Genomic DNA, 20234 nt, shown 5'->3' on the forward strand with positions numbered 1-20234 from the left:
CCGATTCAAACAACTACTATTGATAGCGTACATTTTTGACCCTTCCAGATCAAAAGGTGCTCCAGTGTGCAGAACATGCCTTTGCAATCACTTAGTCAAATCTAAAGAGGAACAAGATTGTGTGCATTGTATGCTGCCTTAGAGAACAGACAAAACAAACAACTCTTCCAGTAATGTTTGTTTCATTAACACGCAACTATAATCTTAGTTTTGGCCCCACCTATTTAATTAAATTAAATTTGATTAAATAAATAAAAAATATTTTTAAAATGATATAATTTTTAAAAAAAATCCATCCAATTTTTTTAATTTATTGAAAAATAAAATTAAAAAAAGGTTTCATAAAGAAATTTAAAATTGTATTATTGAATTGTTTTTAGATTTAGTATATTGTTAATTAATATTTTTAATTTAATTTAATTAAAATGTTTTTTCTTGATTTTAGTTTAGTTTATTTTCACCATAAAATATAAAGATTTTGAGCACCGTACCTAAATATAATTTAAATTAAATTCAAAATATATATATATTTCTTTTTTTTAATCCCGCCTATATAGAAAAAATCGAGGTAAAAAAAGTAATATGGCAATGATTTTAATTGAATTTATTATTTACAATAATAAAAAACAACAATAACAATTGTTACGTTTTGGCGTTGAGCGTTGTTCGTCTGGACCCCAGGATGCAATGATGGCAGGCAAAGTGCAGGTAAAAAATGTAATTCGCTATCAAAATGAAAGGAATCGTGCAACAGCGAAGAACACAAGAATCAAGGGGAACGGCATTAAAGGCTTCCTGATTGGCAAGCAGGGACAGGTATGTCCTGATTTGCCAATTTGGAACAGGTGAAGGAGCTAGTGCTTAGACTCCATAAGTGGGGGGTGGCAAAGAGGAAGTGGGAAAACAAAAATTAGTGTGCTTGACATGAAATACAACAGACACGACAAGGAAACTAATAATCGAAACTGTCATGTGAGATCATGACAAATAATTTAAAAAAATGAATGTAATACTATTATTAACAACCGTTTGTAATATATTAAACATTTGCACACATTTTGTGAGTGCATTTTACTTCAATTATTTACATAATTATCGTTTTCTAAATAAAAATGAGCTCATTAGAAAACTATATTGGTATACTGTATGTAATATGTATAATTAATATTAGGGCTGTCAAACTTGACATTTTAACACATGCGATTAATCACGAATCTCGAATAATCAAAATACAGAAGTGTGAATAATCTGATCAAAATGTGATTTTTTGACGGCACTAAAAATGATAAAGATCATGTACTGTAATTATTATCTGAAATGTACAGTATATATTTAAGTACATAAATTAGTTAGTGAAATGACAACACAAAATGCTTTTTTTAAAAACTGACCTATTCAGGACTCACAGTGCCATTTAAACAAACCAACGTCTTTATTACACAGAATTACCTTGCGCTGGCTGTATAAGTTGTTTTGTATAAATTATGTAAAATAAAATACAAATGAAATATATAAATTATATCAAACAAATTATTTTATGTAAATTGTATAAAATACAATTAATAAATGCTGAAAATGATTAATTATTAATTTTCCCTCGTAGACTAATAAAGTATATGATTGATTGATTAAATATGAATTATACTATAAAAATAATAGTATATAAATAAAATTAAATAAAATTAAAAATATTAATTTTAAATTATGTTGTACAAATTAATTTATATTAATTATACAAACATAAAATGTAAAAAAATCAATATAAATTATACTGTACAAATTATTTCATATAAATTATATAAAATAAAATAATAAATATTAAAAATAAGTTATACAAATCGTTTTATATAATATATAAATATTTGTTCATTGGTTTCCTCACTAATTAGACCACTTTGTGTTTCTTGTTGCAGGGCTTTCAGTGCAACACCCAGCCAGCAAGTAAGAACATCTCATCACTAATATTGTATATTAACTATTCAATTTATGTCCAAAAAAGATTTTTTTCCAGTTGTGTTAATACATCCTTCATGTTCTGAAGTAATCAACCACGAGTGGGAATTTCCCAAAGCAACAACATATATTTTCAGACGTTACTTTTACAAAACTCCATTACAGATTACTTTGCTGATCCGTGTCAGATGCCCGCTGACGGACTCACCGCCGCCGCCGTTTTCCGCAACCTCAGGTTTTCCACAGGCATGACATGTGAGGGGCGTCAAAGGTGCTCGCTGCACCTCCGAATCAACACTACTGTACAGCTTCCAGGTTTGTTGTTACATCAAAAACCTTGTTATTACTCATTTATGGGCAATGACTTCATCTAAATTCCTCTCCATCCAGAGTACATCCACGGCTTGTCCGTTTGCTCCCACACACCGGGAATGCTGCACAACTGCCGGATAATCAGCATCTCCAAGGTTTCCGGGTGGACAATGTCCGGAATGCAGGTACTGTGTCCAATAACACTAAAAGATCCAAAGTCAGAATACAATTACGTGTGGCTTCAAAGTTTTTCTCTTTTGTGGTTGTCATCACAGTTTTCTCTTTTGTGGCCTCACACAAAAAAGGCCAAAAATGTAATGTGATTTAATTTGAACTTCCCTTAAAAAAGACTTTAAGCACAGTAAAGAACTAAAATAAAGTACAACTACTCACCTGTTGGCCCGGTACCGGTCCGTGGATCGATTGGTATCGGGCCGCACAAGAAATAAAAAAATAAAAAATAAAAAAAACATTTTATTGTTTTTTTTTAATTAAATCAACATAAAAAACACAAGATACACTTACAATTAGTGCACCAACCCAAAAAACCTCCCTCCCCCATTTACACTCATTCACACTCATTCGCACAAAAGGGTTTTTTCTAGGGCTGCAACTAACGATTAATTTGATAATCGATTAATCTGTCGATTATTACTTCGATTAATCGATTAATAATCGGATAAAAGAGACAAACTACATTTCTATCCTTTCCAGTACTTTATTGAGAAAAAAAACAGCATACTGGCACCATACTTATTTTGATTATTGTTTCTCAGCTGTTTGTACATGTTGCAGTTTATAAATAAAGGTTTATTTAAAAAAAAAAAAAAAATTAAAAGCCTCTGCGCATGCGCATAGCATAGATCCAACGAATCGATGACTAAATTAATCGGCAACTATTTTTATAATCGATTTTAATCGATTTAATCGATTAGTTGTTGCAGCCCTAGTTTTTTCTTTCTGTTATTAATATTTCTGGTTCCTACATTATATATCAATATAGATCAATACAGTCTGCAGGGATGCAGTCCGTAAGCACACATGATTGTATTTTTTTATGACCAAAAAAAAATAAAAAAATAAACAAACTTACCATAATTTCCATCCGTAGTCCTTTTATGGCACAAAATGAAAAGCAATTTAAAATACGAGTGCAGTACATAGAAAAAGTGTGAGTTACAAATCAGCGTGCGGTCAAGTTACAATTATTTAACAACATCATTTAAAGTGCAGACGTATATAAAGTGATCCCGATGTTGATGTTATTTCCTGTTCTATGGTTATCATGACACTTTGAGCTCAACATTTATTGAACATATGAGGCATTAGGCGTGTAACAAATTGATTTTCGAATTAATCGCAATTCTTATTTGTAACAATTTTTAATTGATTTTAAAAAATCATAAATCGATTTTGAATTTTTTTTAAAATTATTATTATTATTTTTTAAATCTCAGGTAAATCCTATTGTAGATCAGGGGTGTCAAACTCATTTTATCTCAGGGGCCTCATAGAGGAAAATCTGTGCACACGCGGGCCGGACTATTAAAATCGTGGCATTAAAACAAAAAAATAAAGACAACTTCAGATTGTTTTCTTTGTCTTATTTTGGCCAAAAATAGAACAAACACATTCTGAAAATATTACAATAAAAATATAGAAAAAAATACCGGCAGCGGTAAAGTTTAGATCCATAAAGGAAAGGAGAAAGTGAATGAATGTTTATAACTGAATACATTTACATTTGCATAAAAATGTGTTTTCTTTTCTATTTTTTTTATTTATGAGTTAAGTAACGTTTATGATCTTTTTCCAAAACACAATATAGAATGTGAGATATAACAGGATAATGCATACATTTTATCATTTGTTTTCAAAGCGCTTACAAAAACGTGGGACCCCACACATTTACTGTGGGACCCCATTTTTATGACTTGATTGACCCCATTTTGAAGATTCCTATCGCCAACACTGATGGAGTATTGGAGCGTGCAAAACAGCAGCAGGCGGCCGGTTCCAATTCTAATCAAATATCATCCCGGGGGCCATAGATAATTCATTCGCGAGCCTTGACTTTGACACATAGGATGTAAATAATTAGAGATGTCCGATAATATCGGACTGCCGATATTATCGGCCGGTAAATGCTTTAAAATATAATATCGGAAATTATCGGTATCGGTTTCAAAAAGTACAATTTATGACTATTTAAAACGCAGCTGTACGGAGCGGTACACGGACGTAGGGAGAAGTACAGAGCAGTTGCGTCTCCCAGTCATACTTGCCAACCCTCCCGATTTTCCCGGGAGACTCCCGAATTTCAGTGCCCCTCCCGAAAATCTCCCGGGGCAACCATTCTCCCGAATTTCTCCCGATTTCCACCCAGACAACAATATTGGGGGCGTGCCTTAAAGGCACTGCCTTTGCGTGCCGGCCCAATCACATAATATCTACGGCTCTTCACACACACAAGTGAATGCAGCATACTTGGTCAACAGCCATACAGGTCACACTGAGGGTGGATGTATAAACAATTTTAACACTGTTACAAATATGCTGTGAACCCACACCAAACAAGAATGACAAATAGGGATGTCCGATAATGGCTTTTTGCCGATATCCGATATTCCGATATTGTCCAACTCTTTAATTACCGATACCGATATCAACCGATACCGATATCAACCGATATATACAGTCGTGGAATTAACACATTATTATGCCTAATTTGGACAACCAGGTATGGTGAAGATAAGGTACTTTTAAAAAAAATTAATAAAATAAAATAAGATAAATAAATTAAAAACATTTTCGTGAATAAAAAATTAAGTAAAACAATATAAAAACAGTTACATAGAAACTAGTAATTAATGAAAATGAGTAAAATTAACTGTTAAAGGTTAGTACTAGGGATGTCCGATAATGGCTTTTTGCCGATATCCGATATTCCGATATTGTCCAACTCTTTAATTACAGATACCGATATCAAGCGATACCGATATCAACCGATATATGCAGTCGTGGAATTAACACATTATTATGCCTAATTTGGACAACCAGGTATGGTGAAGATAAGGTACTTTTTAAAAAAATTTGTAAAATAAGATGAATAAATTAAAAACATTTTCTTGAATAAAAAAGAAAGTACAACAATATAAAAACAGTTACATAGAAACTAGTAATTAATGAAAATTTGTAAAATTAACTGTTAAAGGTTAGTACTATTAGTGGACCAGCAGCACGCACAATCATGTGTGCTTACGGACTGTATCCCTTGCAGACTGTATTGATATATATTGATATATAATGTAGGAACCAGAATATTAATAACAGAAAGAAACAACCCTTTTGTGTGAATGAGTGTAAATGGGGGAGGGAGGTTTTTTGGGTTGGTGCACTAATTGTAAGTGTATCTTGTGTTTTTTATGTTGATTTAATAAAACAAACAAAAAAAAACAAAAACAAAAACAACAACCCGATACCGATAAAAAAAAAACTGATACCGATAATTTCCGATATTACATTTTAACGCATATATCGGCCGATAATATCGGCAGGCCGGTATTATCGGACATCTCTAGTTAGTACTATTAGTGGACCAGCAGCACGCACAATCATGTGTGCTTACGGACTGTATCCCTTGCAGACTGTATTGATATATATTGATATATAATGTAGGAAGCAGAATATTAATAACAGAAAGAAACAACCCTTTTGTGTGAATTTTGGGTTGGTGCACTAATTGTAAGTGTATCTTGTGTTTTTTATGTTGATTTAATAAAAAACCCCAAAAATAAATAAATAAATAAAACGATACCGATAAAAAAAAACCTGATACCGATCATTTCCGATATTACATTTTAATTAATTTAATTTGACATCTCTAATGACAAACACATTTCGGGAGAACATCCGCACCGTAACACAACATAAACACAACAGCACAAATACCCAGAACCCCTTGCAGCACTAACTCTTCCGGGACGCTACAATATACACCCCCCGCTACCCCCTACCCCCCCCCCCCCCAACCCCGCCCACTTCAACCTCCTCATGCTCTCTCAGGGAGAGCATGTCCCAAATTCCAAGCTGCTGTTTTGAGGCATGTTAAAAAAAAATAATGCACTTTGTGACTTCAATAATAAATATGGCAGTGCCATGTTGGCATTTTTGTCCATAACTTGAGTTGATTTATTTTGGGAAAACCTTGTTACATTGTTTAATGCATCCAGCGGGGGGCATCACAACAAAATTAGGCATAATAATGTGTTAATTCCACGACTGTATATATCGGTATCGGTTGATATCGGAATCGGTAATTAAGAGTTGGACAATATCGGAATATCGGCAAAAAAGCCATTATCGGACATCTCTATAAATAATCTGCTGTACAGATTTACTTTAGAAAAGAGAAGTGTGTGATACTTCTCTTGTTGCCTTATTTGTATTTGACTTTATTAAATGTGTGGGTGGAATTTTATTCAACAAAAACATTTTTCTTTTAAATAATTCAACATTTTTACAGAGCCGTTTGTCTTTTTTATGGAGGAATGTAGTTAACCATAGAACTGGCACTCAATCTGATTTTTAAAAAGTATTGATTTTGTAGTGGATTGTCCGAAGCTTAAACAGGCAACAAAAGTAGTTTAGTACAACACATTTATTTACCCATTATCAGAAGTGCAGGTTGAATTAAGTTGGCCGTGCAGACAGACCACATGTTACTCCGGAGTAAACAAGACACACACAAGCCAAAATCACTGTCCAGTTCCGGTGTTCTGCCATTTTTTATATGTCTCCTGTGCGTCATTGTTTGTTATCTAAATGCGTCAATGTCTTGTTGTTTTCCCTATCTGTTCCATAACAACTGGAATCCTTTAGACAGTCAACACATTCTGTAGACAGGTTGGCACGACTTAATATTCACTTTTGTCCCACAACTGGTCCATTCAATGGCACAAAATACAAGAGAATTGAAAATGAGCGGACATTCTTAAAAGACAAGAAATATAGGTCAAAAGGTCAGAAATTCTACGACAATTTTGAAGCGAGAATTGGTTTGAATCGATTCTGAATCGAATCGTTACCCCCCCCCCAAGAATCGAATCGAATCGCTTGGTGGTGCCCAAAGATTCACAGCCTTACATTTGTGATGGTCGGCTGCGACATTCGTGCCCCTCATCGTTGCTGCCTTGTCTCTCCAGGTGGAGCTGGACGACAACTGCACCGACGTTTATCCGCAGCAGCAAGTCAAAGTCACGGTGACGACGGTGCCCAATTACTGCGGAATAAATCAAAGCGGAACCTACGTGGCTCCAGGTGGATGTTACGCAAGGCCGACACCCGAGCAGGAAGCTTTGGATGCTGGGTTTCGCACTAATCTTTGAAAGTCAATGTATAATCCGTCTGGTACTTCCTTGATGGAAACAAATGAAGGTTAATGACTCACCACTGAGGCGTTATTATGTATAAATAACAAGCGTTATGTCACACTCGACAGATTGCTCATGGGAGGATTTGAGCAGACACGTGCCTGAATGCATCAGTGAGTACCACAAGTGTGTATGTAGTAATATGATATAATACATGCGGTAATATTGCACACTTCCAGCTGGGAGGATATCATACCATGTCAACACAGAGAGGAAAGAACTGCGTGTCACCGTGACCGACATGCTGGATGATGAAGATTACCGGCTGCGACTGTGCCGTAAGGACTTCATCTGCGCTAGCACGGGCGCTGGTGCGCTGGTAAATGAGCTTTTATTTTGAAACACCCCAGGGACGTCATGACAGTTGGCCTCATAGTGGCAAAATAGGTCCGTGAAACAAATATGGCTGTCACGTGTCAAAGCAATAAACCTGTTGATTTTGGCTGCTTGTGCAGAAGATGAGGTCATAGGTTGTTGCTTATGTTAACACAAGGTGCATATTGATTTTTAACGGGTTGAATGGGGGGAAAGGCCACATGAATGAAATCTACTAGGTTCAAACACTGATGACATCTATTAAACAAGACAAGAGGCAAAGAATTAAACAGAGACAGAATTCAATTTGGACTCAATATATCGAGGAGAGTCGCCATGGACCTGTAACCTCTTACAGTGTCTCAGCACGCTCTCCCGAAAGATTGCACTCCTTCTTTATTTGACTTTCTCCCCCCACCTGACCACAGCTGCTTCCAGAGGGAAGTGGGTCGTAAACAGCCTTGCCTTTGGTTACCGAACAGTTCAAAAGAAGAGGTCTTAAAATAGTTCAAAAAGAGTTCCATAAAATAGTTCAAAGAGAGTTCGGAAAATACTTCAAAAAGAGTTCGTCTGGAAATTGGGCAGATCCTTGGTTCTCTCCGCTTTGAAGTCCTCGGGCCAGAACAAGGTTGATTACCATACATGAAAGAACACAGGAACACCATCTTGCTTGCCGCCCCCTACACAGTGGAGTTTTACGAGCCTTACTCTTGGTAGGTTTCAAAGACCTAACCTTCTTGTCAGGAACACAATGTAATACAAAGTTTTTGTGATCATTTAGAAACAATTATTCTAACAGTAACTAAATTATACATTTTGTATATATATATATATATATATATATATATATATATATATATATATATATATATATATATATATATATATATATATATATATATATATATATATATATATATATATATATATATATATATATATATATATACAGTTTATACATCAGCGGTATCCAAAGTGCGGCCCATAGCTTTTTTTTTAATGGCCTACAGCACAATGGTTAGCATTCTAATATTAACAAGCTAGTTTTTTGCTAATTTTGCAGGTATACACCGTAGTGTTGATACCTGTTAGCGTGCTAATGTTTGGATGTTAGCTTTTTTTAAATCTAATTTTTTAGGCGTACACCTCAGTCATATTTTAGTAGGTGATCTATGTTAATGTTTTAAACAGTTTTTTTCAGCTACACACCTCAGAGTAATGTTGGTACTTGACACAGTTGCAGTTAGCATATTAGCATGCTAACATTAACATGCTAGCTTATTTAGCCAATTTAGCAGGTATACACCTCAGTGTCATATATTTTGGTATTTCATGTTAGCCTAGTACTGTTAGAATGCTCTTTTCTTTAGCTCATTTTAGTCATTTGTCTTGGTACTTGACGCTATCTGCCGTTACTTGATGCTATCTAGCGTGCTCACTGTACTGCATTTTAGTTTGGATTCGGCTCATCATCAGTCACTCAAAATTTGAACGAAAATTGCATTTTGTAGTTCTTTGAAGAAAAGTCTGTATATTGTACCCCGCATCCTTTGGTTAGTCAGTTCTTGGCTCTCAGTGGAGAAGGTTTGGCCACCCATGATGACTAATAGCGCCAAATAAACACAGCTATTGCCTTATTAAGACTCCTTTTAGAGATATTTATGAATAAATGCAATTAAAATGCATTTTATTAATATTTTCTAACATTGTTTATGTTTATTTTGACTGACAAAGTAAAGAGAATAACACCGAAATATTGCTACTAACAACTGATAATTACGCAGAACTTTGTAGCTTATATATATATATATATATATATATATATATATATATATATATATATATATATATATATATATATATATATATATATATATATATATATATATATATATACATATTGAAGTGTCAGTGGCTTTTACATGTAAAAGCCACAGACACTTCAATAAAATCCCCTAACGAGCAGGGAAACCTGCGAAACAGGCTTGTAGGGATGATATAGGCTCTTGTGTTTTTTCCTGACTTAACACACACACATATATATATATATATATATATATATATATATATGTGTATATATATATATATATATATATATATATATATATATATGTATGTATGTATGTATATATATATACATGTAAATATATGTATGTATATATATATGTAAATATATGTATGTATATATATATATATATATATATATATATATATATATATATATATATATATATATATATATATATATATATATATATGTATATATATATATATATATATATATATATATATATATATATATATGTGTATATATATATATATATATATATATATATATATATATATATATATGTATGTATGTATGTATATATATATACATGTAAATATATGTATGTATATATATATGTAAATATATGTATGTATATATATATATATATATATATATATATATATATATATATATATATATATATATATATATATATATATATATATATATATATATATATATGTATACACATATACACATACATATATGTTCATGTATATATACAGTATGTATATAGACTGTATATATTCAAATTGCAATAACTAGACACTACAATGGATCAGTGTGACTTAATTGGGTTCATTTAAGTGTAATGTGCACCTGAATTACCTGATATTTACCTGAAACAAATATAAGGCCTTAATGTTTCCCTTAATGTTAACCTTCCAGATTATGAAGGAGGAAATGAACAAGAGCGCCATCCTCCCATTTTCCAGACTGCTTCCATGCCTCTGCATCGAGGTACAGTAAAGCCACCTGGAACACTAAAATATAGTTTCCATACAGTGATGAGTCAGCACTAAAAGCTTGGTGATACCCACAGGGCTGGTCTGCAGTGACGGACGCCCCCAGGGTGCAGGTCTGCCCGTTCGAAAACAGTGAGTCACTTTAATGGCCACGCAAACCGAACCACAAGGTTTCCTGGTTGTGACCTCATCGCTGGCTGTCCCTGCAGGCCTGGAGGAGATGTGGCACGGGATTAATTTCGACCCGCTGGAGGGGGCTCTTTCTTGGGAACCCGCCTGCCCGCTGACGGCCACCGTGACGCTGTGCCAAGGAGGAGAGGATGGCGGCTGCACGGATCTGCAGCAAGCCTCCCAGAATGTCAGCAGAGCAAAGGTAGCCGCCGCTGTGTTTTGATGACTCAGGGCTTTATCACACGCGCATCTTATCTGGTTTGACAGGAACAAATGTGAGCGGGGATCTACAGAGCTGAGTCATGATATTGTCAGTAAATCTCCCGTTCATTATTTACTGTACTAGTAATGTACTTCCACTTTGGTGTGGATCTGGATAAAAGTGTGGGTGTATCTACTGAAAGTCTGTCCTCTCGTGGTCACTAGCGAGCAAAGCTCAAGTAAACAAATGATAAAATAGTTGTTGTTTCTTGCAAAATCTTGCTGCAAGTGGTACACTAAAATGTGCTTTCAGTCTGCGTATAAGACGATTCAAGCTGTAAACATTCTTCGGATGGAACCTCTCCACTTTGGTCTCAGTCCAAACAAAAAGCCTATAATGACGCATCAAGTCTAAATACTTTAACGTTCGCAACACATTGCAGCTGGTGTTGTTTGGTGTTACAAAACAATTGTTTGGTATTGTCTTGCAGATAACATTTGCACAAGTGGATCCCCACCCTCAGCTGTGCATGAAGGTATTTTTTTATAGCCTTTCGAGGAATTATAGTGCAGCTAGAGCTGAAACGCCAAGGTTACAAACGTTAACTTGGTTCGGCAAAAATAGATTAAAGGAGAATCCATAATAAAATAAAATAAAATAACATGTTTTGATTAATTTCATATAAACGTATTACGTACTAACACATAAAGATGTACTTTTTGGGGCGACGATTAGATTCAGATTATTTTTTTATATCTTGAAATATTTTCATATGTTTTTGTGGTTAGACACTTTCACTTTCACTGATGACTGATAACGCCAAATAAACACAGCTATTTCCTTATTTAAAATCAGTTTATGACCTGTGTGAAGTTGGCCCCCCGCCCCTCACCAAACTCCTGTGAAATGGTCTCATTTACAAGGGTAATTATAAACAAATGCTATAAATATATCAATAAATATCCAATTATATTATAACATTTGATTATAAAAATTGATTCCCGATCCTCACAATATATTATTTTGTATAGAAATTATAATAAAACCTTTTCAAAACCGTTTACAAAAGTTTTTATGACGTATACGAGCACTGAGATGGCCTAAAAATTGATTCTTAAAAAAATATATGCATATGTTTGAAAATGATGAATCGATTCTGAATCAGAATAAATAAGAATTGCGATTCGAATATGAAACTAATTTTTTCAGCACCCTTATTAATAAATACCATAATACCACAAATACTGTATACATATAATAAAAACAAAGCAAGGTCATGCTAAATAAAAAAATAAAAATAAAAAAACAATATTCAGTATAAAAAAAAAAAAAAAAAAAATTCTGGGAAAAAAAAAAAAAAAATTATTTTTATAATAATGACAATAATTATTATTATTCAATTGAATAAACATAAATAAAACATTGCTATTATTAAATATGAACTTCATATATTATACATTTTAACAGAAGCATTTAAAATATGGATATACATTTAAAATCCTCTAGTATATAACAGAATAAAAATACAATTCAAGATAAGAAAGGTTGTGCCAAAATCTACAAATATTTCATAAATATAATTTAAAAGAAAAAATGAGGTCAGCTTATAACATAATTGTTATTTAATGTAATGATATGATGACATTGTAAATCACTAGAAAATTTACAATTATTCAATGAAGTATTGTATAATTATTAAAAAGACTAAACCATGGTTCCCCAAACTTTTTTATATATATTCTATATTCCTCGTGCACTAATTGACTGAAAAAGTGCGCACTTGATGTCACGTTATCGACGGAAAAATGTATTTTTAGACAATATGATTTGCCTGAGCGCCTAGGAGACACCGAGGGTAACAAGCGGTAGAAAATGGATTAGAAAGGACAGATTAAAAAAATTATAATGTACTCAGTGTACCATACCATACCATACCATACCATACCATACCATACTACTTTATTTGTAGAGCCTTTTAAAAACAGCCACAGTTGAGAAACAAAAGGTTGTACACCACAAACAAGTAAAAATGTAGGAAAGCATAAAGACAAAACCTAAAACACATTTAAACATATAATTTCAAACAAAAGTCAATAATACATTTAGGAATTTAAAAATGATTAAAAAAAAACAATGAATCAAATAAAAGTGAGTTAAAATAAAAAAATAAGATAAAACAATGTAATATCATAGTGTATGAAATAATATTATTGTTTTGTTTTAGTTTAGTGCAGGCAATCAGTCTTGGATCAGTTGTCCTTTTGTCGGGAGATTCCAAGGTTGGACTTTTTCTTGCTACATCAATTATCATAATTATGTTACATAATGAATGATCAAATGTTTGTGGTTTATTTTCCTGCTGAACGACGACTGTTCATGCTCTTTATTTCCAGCGTGGGATGTGACTGTGGTGCAATATGTGGATCACAAAGAGGCAAAACTAATGTCGCACATCAACGCCACTTTCTCCGTGCACACGTGTACGCCGTCGCCAGGCTCTGCCGTGTGCCGCAGTCCGGAGACCCACGCCGTGATCCACGCGGTACGTATTAAACCCAGCGTCATTTCCTCATCATAAACCACGGCAACCGATTTTATTCATTTTTTTAGATAGAGCATACATCTGTTGGCTTCAACGTGACTGACGCTCACTCTTGTTTTTATGTGAGTTCTATTATATTCATAGAAATGCAAATTAGCAGATATCTAAATATGTTTTTATTGTGCAGGTGAGGAGAATGGATGTGAAATATGCTCCCACAATCGTTCACTGTCTCACCGAGAGACGCAGTAAGTATTGTTATTATATTGTATTTTCAATCCAATCCAATCCACTTTATTTATATAGCACATTTAAACAACAAAAATGTTTCCAAAGTGCTGCACAACAATATTAAAAACAATATTAAAAACAATATTAAAAAACAATAATCAAATATTATCCTCAGCTCCACCAATGACTGAATAAAAACAAAAAATAAATAAATATAGAACCAATATAAAAACAATATAAAAATATGATTAAAAACGATTTTAAAGGGAAAAACCAATTAAAACAGTAAATAGAAATCAAAATTTATGAAAAAAAACTAAAAAAAACACAGAGGACAACAGAGGACAGAGGACCACACAACTCGCATAGTGTTAAAAGCCAAAGAATAAAAGTGGGTCTTAAGACGAGACTTTTGAACATGGAGGGGCAGAGTGTTCCAGAGCTTAGGGCTGACCACAGAGAATCAATCAATCAATCAATGAATGTTTATTTATATAGCCCTAAATAGACTTAGACTTAGACTTAGACAAACTTTAATGATCCACAAGGGAAATTGTTCAACACAGTAGCTCAGTTACAATGATGGAAAGGACAATGCAGGTATAAATAGACTAATATAGGTCTATGTAATAGAGAAGGAGGGGGGAGGTGGAGGTGTGAGAACAGGAGTAGTGGGGGGAGGGCCAGTAAGGGGTGCGTTGCTAAATCTGTTGAAAAACAAATTCAGCTCGTTGGCTCTATCTGCACCCCCATCCAGCAGTTTGGCTTTATTGTTGAAGCCTGTGATGGCCTTCATACCCTTCCAAACCTCACGAGTGTTGTTTTGTTGGAGTTTAGCTTCAAGCTTCCTTCTATAGGCATCTTTCCCTTCTTGAAGATTAACTTTGAGCTGCCACTGAATCCTCTTCAACTCGTCCCGATCACCGGATCTGAAGGCTCGCTTCTTTTTATTTAGCAGCACCTTTAGCTGGCTGGTGATCCAGGGCTTGTTATTTGGGTAACAGTGGACAGTTTTTGTCGGGATGATGGAGTCCTCACAGAAATCACAAGTGTCTCAAAGGGCTGTACAAGCCACAACGACATCCTCGGTACAGAGCCCACACACGGGCAAGGAAAACTCACCCCAGTGGGACGTCAATGTGAATGACTATGAGAAACCTTGGAGAGGACCGCATATGTGGGTAACCCCCCCCCCCCCTCTAGGGGAGACCGAAAACAATGGATGTCGAGTGGGTCTGACATAATATTGTGAAAGAGAAGGCCCTGTCTCCCCTGGATTTAAGTCTGGTCTTGGGCACCACGAGCTGGAGCTGGCTCTCGGACCTCAGAGCGCGCGCAGGAGTGTAAATTTGGATGAGGTCCGAGATATACTGAGGTGCCAGTCCATGTAAAGCTTTAAAAACAAACAGCAAGGTTTTAAAATCAATTCTAAAATGAACAGGGAGCCAGTGCAAACTCTGAAGAATTGGGGTTATATGCTGGCGTTTCCTGGCCCCTGTTAAAAGTCGTGCTGCCGCGTTCTGGACTAACTGCAACCGGGAGAGAGCTTTTTGGCTAATGCCAGCATAAAGTGCATTGCAGTAGTCCAGGCCACTTGAAATAAAAGCATGCACGACTTGTTTAAAAAGGTTAAAAGATAAGAATGGTTTTACCTTTACTGAAAGACGAAGATGATAAAAACACGATTTTAAAACGCCATTGACTTGTTTGTCAAGTTTAAAACCGCTGTCAATTTTAAAACGCTTTCAAACGCCTCAATCTCCCCACAGGTGAGCCATCGTCTCTCCTCGTCACGCCAGCCAATCAGAAGTTGATCAGAGTCGTCGTCGTCCCGGTCGGCCTTTTCGTCTGCGTTGTCATCGTTGTCACCTTCTTGCTGCATGTCCTGCTGACTGGTAGGTACTGGTCCTAATATCGTGTCCCTCTGGCGCTTATGGGGGCGGTATGGCGTAGTCTGGGGGCGGTACGGTATGGCGTAGTGGGTAGAGCGGCCGTGCCAGAAACCTGAGGGTTGCAGGTTCGCTCCCCGCCTCTTGACATCCAAACCGCTGCGGTTGTGTCCTTGGGCAGGACACTTCACCCTTGCCCCCGGTGCCGCTCACACTGGTGAATGATGAATGAATGATAGGTGGTGGTCGGAGGGGCTGTAGGCGCAAACTGGCAGCCTCACTTCCGTCAGTCTACCCCAGGGCAGCTGTGGCTACAAATGTAGCTTACCACCACCAGGTGTGAATGAATGATGGGTTCCCACTTCTCTGTGAGCGCTTTGAGTATCCAACAATAGAAAAGCGCGATATAAAATCTAATCCATTATTATTATTATTATTAATTCCTCATCCCGCTCTTTGCCTTTGTAGTTCATCAGAGGAGAAAAGATACCGAAAAAGCAACAAAGTGAGCAGTCATCTTTTTTCAACAAGCACTTTTTGAATGATGTTTTAACTTCATTATTTTTCTTGTTTTTTTTCGTCAGATTGACCTCTTATTTGTGACGTCTCACAACACGAAGACCGACTGACCTTTCACCTTTTGTCCGTGTCAGGTGCTTTTAAACACTAATAAATATTTCTAAAACCGATTTTCTTAGCTTTGTCAGTAGCGATCCAAACAAACTTTTTGCTGCTCATTCAAACATTGCAATTAATCTCGGACCCCTCTGAAATTATTCTAATTCAGTTTAAGTCCAGTTTGCTGCACTTGAGCAATGTGTCCCCTTTAAGAAAAAATGAAGATTAGTCTTTTTTTCTTTTTTTTTCTTTAAAAACATTCTGCTTGTAAACCCTCTGTCAGGTTTAAACATCGATGACGTCTATTAAAACAGACAAGAAGCAAAGAATCAAACAGAGACAGAACTCAAGTTGTCTCAGTGAGGAGAAACGTGTACATTTGTACCCTTGTACAGTATCATTACGCTCTGCCAAAAGATTGCACGCCTCCTTCTTTTATTTGGACCTTCCCTGACCACATGGCAACAGCTGCTTCCAAAGGGACAATAAATAAACTAAATTAATAATATGATTTTTTAAATAAACTGTTTTTATAGATTTTTATAGATACTGTATGCATGCTGGTTCTACCTATTGGACTGTTTCTAGTTTTATATTTTATTTATTTTTATTATCTTTTATTATTATTATTATTATTATTACAATTTTTTTTGTTTTTCTTTTTTTTAACACTTTAGCACTTTGAGGTTGTTTGCTCAACGTAAAGTGCTTTTTACAAATAAAATGTATTATTATTATTACTATTATTAAAATTAAATTGAAAATGATAATACAGCTTGATCACTTTAGTCATATTTTTTGCACTTAAACTTCTCTATGACTTTAGCTCCAGACTCCCTATGTTTGTTTGAGATTGTCATCACTGCCACACATGGTGGAAATGTGTAAATAGATGGATAGATGAATTGATTTTTTTTTTGGCGGCCCAGGCCCTATGGTTAAGAAACACTGTTTTAAAGGACCCATCGATTTGTTTACAAAGTGACTTGAACATTCTTCCCTTCCTTATTATGTATTCTTCAGTCATTTTGTTGTTAAGCTCCTTGCTATTTACATACTGTATCTCTCATATCTCTCGCGCACTGATACACACACACACCAGGAACTTGTTGAAAGAAAAGTCTGAGTCACGTTCGCTGGTGCGGTCTCAATTTGCACCGTAAGGAAGCATCAGCTGATTTAGACAATAGAACAACACAACATCCGCTTTTGGAAGTTCACAGAGAACATGAAAGAACACTTCCTCCTCATTATAGTCTGTTGCTATTCAGCTGAAATGCTCGTGACCTTTCTTCCTCGTTGATTTCCTACATCATCCTCTTTAACTGGCAGATGACACATCATTTTCATTCGTGGTGACAAAGCAATAAAACATTGAAGACACAATAACATACATGTTACCATCTTGTACACGTACACAGACACGCAGGATATGGTTAATTTTTAACATATTAAGGTTTTTTCTGTAGGGAGTACGTTTACTCAACTATTGTCTAATATTATCACCTTGTCTAATCTTATTTTGTCAGACAATACTTGCTACTTTTGTATTTTATTAGAAAATACTGAATATTTTATTACTTTGTAACTATATTTTGTCTGGAGATACTTTTGTAACTTTGTTTTATTACGTTCTAATGTTTTTGAAGGTGAAAACAAAGTCCAAAACAATATACAACAGAAGTACGATGAAAAGGAAGTTTGCTATTGAGGGCCAAATGGGACAAAATTGGATAAATAACTACATATTTAAGTAATTACCTAAATGTGTCATTCATTAATTAACATTAGAATTAAACACTGTCATTGTTGTACTCAATATTAAATTACATTTAATCATTGAATTCATTATTCATATCATTATTGCATGATTTCACAATTCAATAATTATTGACTTTAATGTTTTCTTTTTTTTTAATTAAATAATGACACATTTATGTATTTATTTAAAGACATCATTATTTATTTATTTTGTCCCATTTGGCCCTTTGTAGTTAGCATGCTACTATGTAAGCCCTACTAGTGGTGCCAGGCAGGGGGGGAGCACCCAATTCTGAGCCCCCATACACAAGACCCCTATCGGGCCCTCTATATATCGGAAGAGTATTGTGGGTGGAAAGAGGTCGAAATCGGGTTTTAAAAATAAGTTTTGAATTTAGGGCATCGTATAAATACGTCCATTCAATAGAATAGGAATGTCCTGGAAATGTGGGAATTTCAGAAAATATTGATACTAGCACAATTATCCTAGGCAAGGCAAGGCAAGGCAACTTTATTTGTATAGCGCTTTTCATACACAAGGCAGACTCAAAGTGCTTCACAGACAACAAAGTGAAATGAAAGAAAATAAAAGCAAAATTAAAATGCAGACAATAAAAATAAAAACAGTGCAGACGTTAAAAGTTAAAAGATTAAAAGATTTAGCTGAAAGCTAAGGTGAACATAAAAGTCTTCAGTCTAGTTTTAAAAGTAGTGAGAGTTCTAGATTAATAATCCTAGATTATATGAATGGGGTTGGTATTGGATTTTTCAGAATCGGTTGAAAATTGTTGACGTGGCAACAGTTTGAATTGAGAATGGGTATTTCGGAATTCTTAGAATTTCGGGAAAACTGGGAATTTGTGCGAAAAGAAAAATGGTGATGTTGTTGTTCCAGCTCAGAAGAATGTTTTGAAGGCTGAATGGTCAAAAACGGTTGAAAAATGCGGTCTGAGAAAACTTTCCAGCAAGAGGTGAAAATATAGGGCTTTTGAAAATTGGGAATTCTGGGACTTCCTGGAATTTTTTTTTAAAACTCGGATGAGGTAATTACAGCCTGAAAAAGGTCAATAATTCATAACGCTGATTTTGATGTATTTTTTTTTTTTGGAACAAAGACAGTTTTATTGAAAAACTCACACTATCCCTCCTTGCTGAAAAATGGACAAACTCATACATAAAAGTGTTCTAAAAGTTAAATCACACACACACTAGGTGTGGTGAAATTACCCTCTGCATTTGACCCATCCCCTTGTTCCACCCCCTGGGAGGTGAGGGGAGCAGTGAGCAGCAGCGGTGGCCACGCCCGTGAATCATTTTGGTGATTTAACCCCCAATTCCAACCCTTGATGCTGAGTGCCAAGCAGGGAGGTAATGGGTCCCATTTTTATAGTCTTTGGTATGACTCTCGACCTACCAATCTCAGGGCAGACACTCTAACCACAAGGCCACTGAGCAGGTACAAGTAAGTAAGATATTGTTGTTGTTTTTGTACTTTAAACACTTCAAATCTTTCAGCAGCTTCAGATCTGTCCATAGATTTTAGTTTTCGTTTTTCTTTTTTACGTCTTTTTTTTTTGTTTTGTTTGAAAAAATAAAAAAAAGCATTAACTATTTTTTTTAAATGAGCAATATTTTCCTAAAAAATTGCTTCAAAGTGGAATATTTGATATTAGGTTTTGGCACGGGGCAGCATGGTGACGCAGTGGCTCGCGCTTGTTCCTCACTGTGAAAAAGTCCCAGGTTTGACTCCCTAGGGCAGGGGTGTCCAAAGTGCGGCCCGGGGGCCATTTGAGGCCCGCAGCTAATAGTTTACCGGCCCTCCACACGTTCTGGAAATGCTATTGCAAAAATTAAAAAAAACATTTAAAAAAGTGGAATGAGGTGAAATCTAACTAGAAAAAGTTGCAATGTTGACACAAAGCTGCCATGCAGGCTGTTTTTTTTCTGTTTTTTTCTTTTTTTGCCATTTGTTAAAAAAAAAGAAAAAAGAACTCAATGTTATAATGAATTAT

General features: G+C 35.0%; 1 protein-coding gene across 2 annotated transcripts in view; it reads left to right on the forward strand.

The window, feature by feature from the left end:
* LOC133661393 (putative interleukin-17 receptor E-like) overlaps nucleotides 1–16669 on the forward strand; it is an 18311-nt gene extending 1642 nt beyond the window's left edge. For both annotated transcript variants that reach the window (XM_062064561.1, XM_062064559.1), the window contains 17 exons: nucleotides 1914–1941; nucleotides 2119–2268; nucleotides 2344–2450; nucleotides 7470–7584; nucleotides 7766–7810; nucleotides 7877–8016; nucleotides 10732–10803; nucleotides 10886–10940; nucleotides 11018–11181; nucleotides 11672–11716; nucleotides 13406–13460; nucleotides 13575–13723; nucleotides 13792–13845; nucleotides 13911–13971; nucleotides 15724–15849; nucleotides 16312–16348; nucleotides 16428–16669. In XM_062064561.1, coding sequence (XP_061920545.1) covers nucleotides 1914–1941; nucleotides 2119–2268; nucleotides 2344–2450; nucleotides 7470–7584; nucleotides 7766–7810; nucleotides 7877–8016; nucleotides 10732–10803; nucleotides 10886–10940; nucleotides 11018–11181; nucleotides 11672–11716; nucleotides 13406–13460; nucleotides 13575–13723; nucleotides 13792–13845; nucleotides 13911–13971; nucleotides 15724–15849; nucleotides 16312–16348; nucleotides 16428–16446 — 1422 coding nt within the window. In that variant the 3' untranslated portion in view covers nucleotides 16447–16669. The remainder of the gene's footprint in view (nucleotides 1–1913; nucleotides 1942–2118; nucleotides 2269–2343; nucleotides 2451–7469; nucleotides 7585–7765; nucleotides 7811–7876; nucleotides 8017–10731; nucleotides 10804–10885; nucleotides 10941–11017; nucleotides 11182–11671; nucleotides 11717–13405; nucleotides 13461–13574; nucleotides 13724–13791; nucleotides 13846–13910; nucleotides 13972–15723; nucleotides 15850–16311; nucleotides 16349–16427) is intronic.
* Nucleotides 16670–20234: the final 3565 nt, after the last annotated feature.

The sequence above is a fragment of the Entelurus aequoreus genome, linkage group LG12 (genome assembly GCF_033978785.1).
Source record: "Entelurus aequoreus isolate RoL-2023_Sb linkage group LG12, RoL_Eaeq_v1.1, whole genome shotgun sequence".
NCBI lineage: Eukaryota > Metazoa > Chordata > Actinopteri > Syngnathiformes > Syngnathidae > Entelurus > Entelurus aequoreus.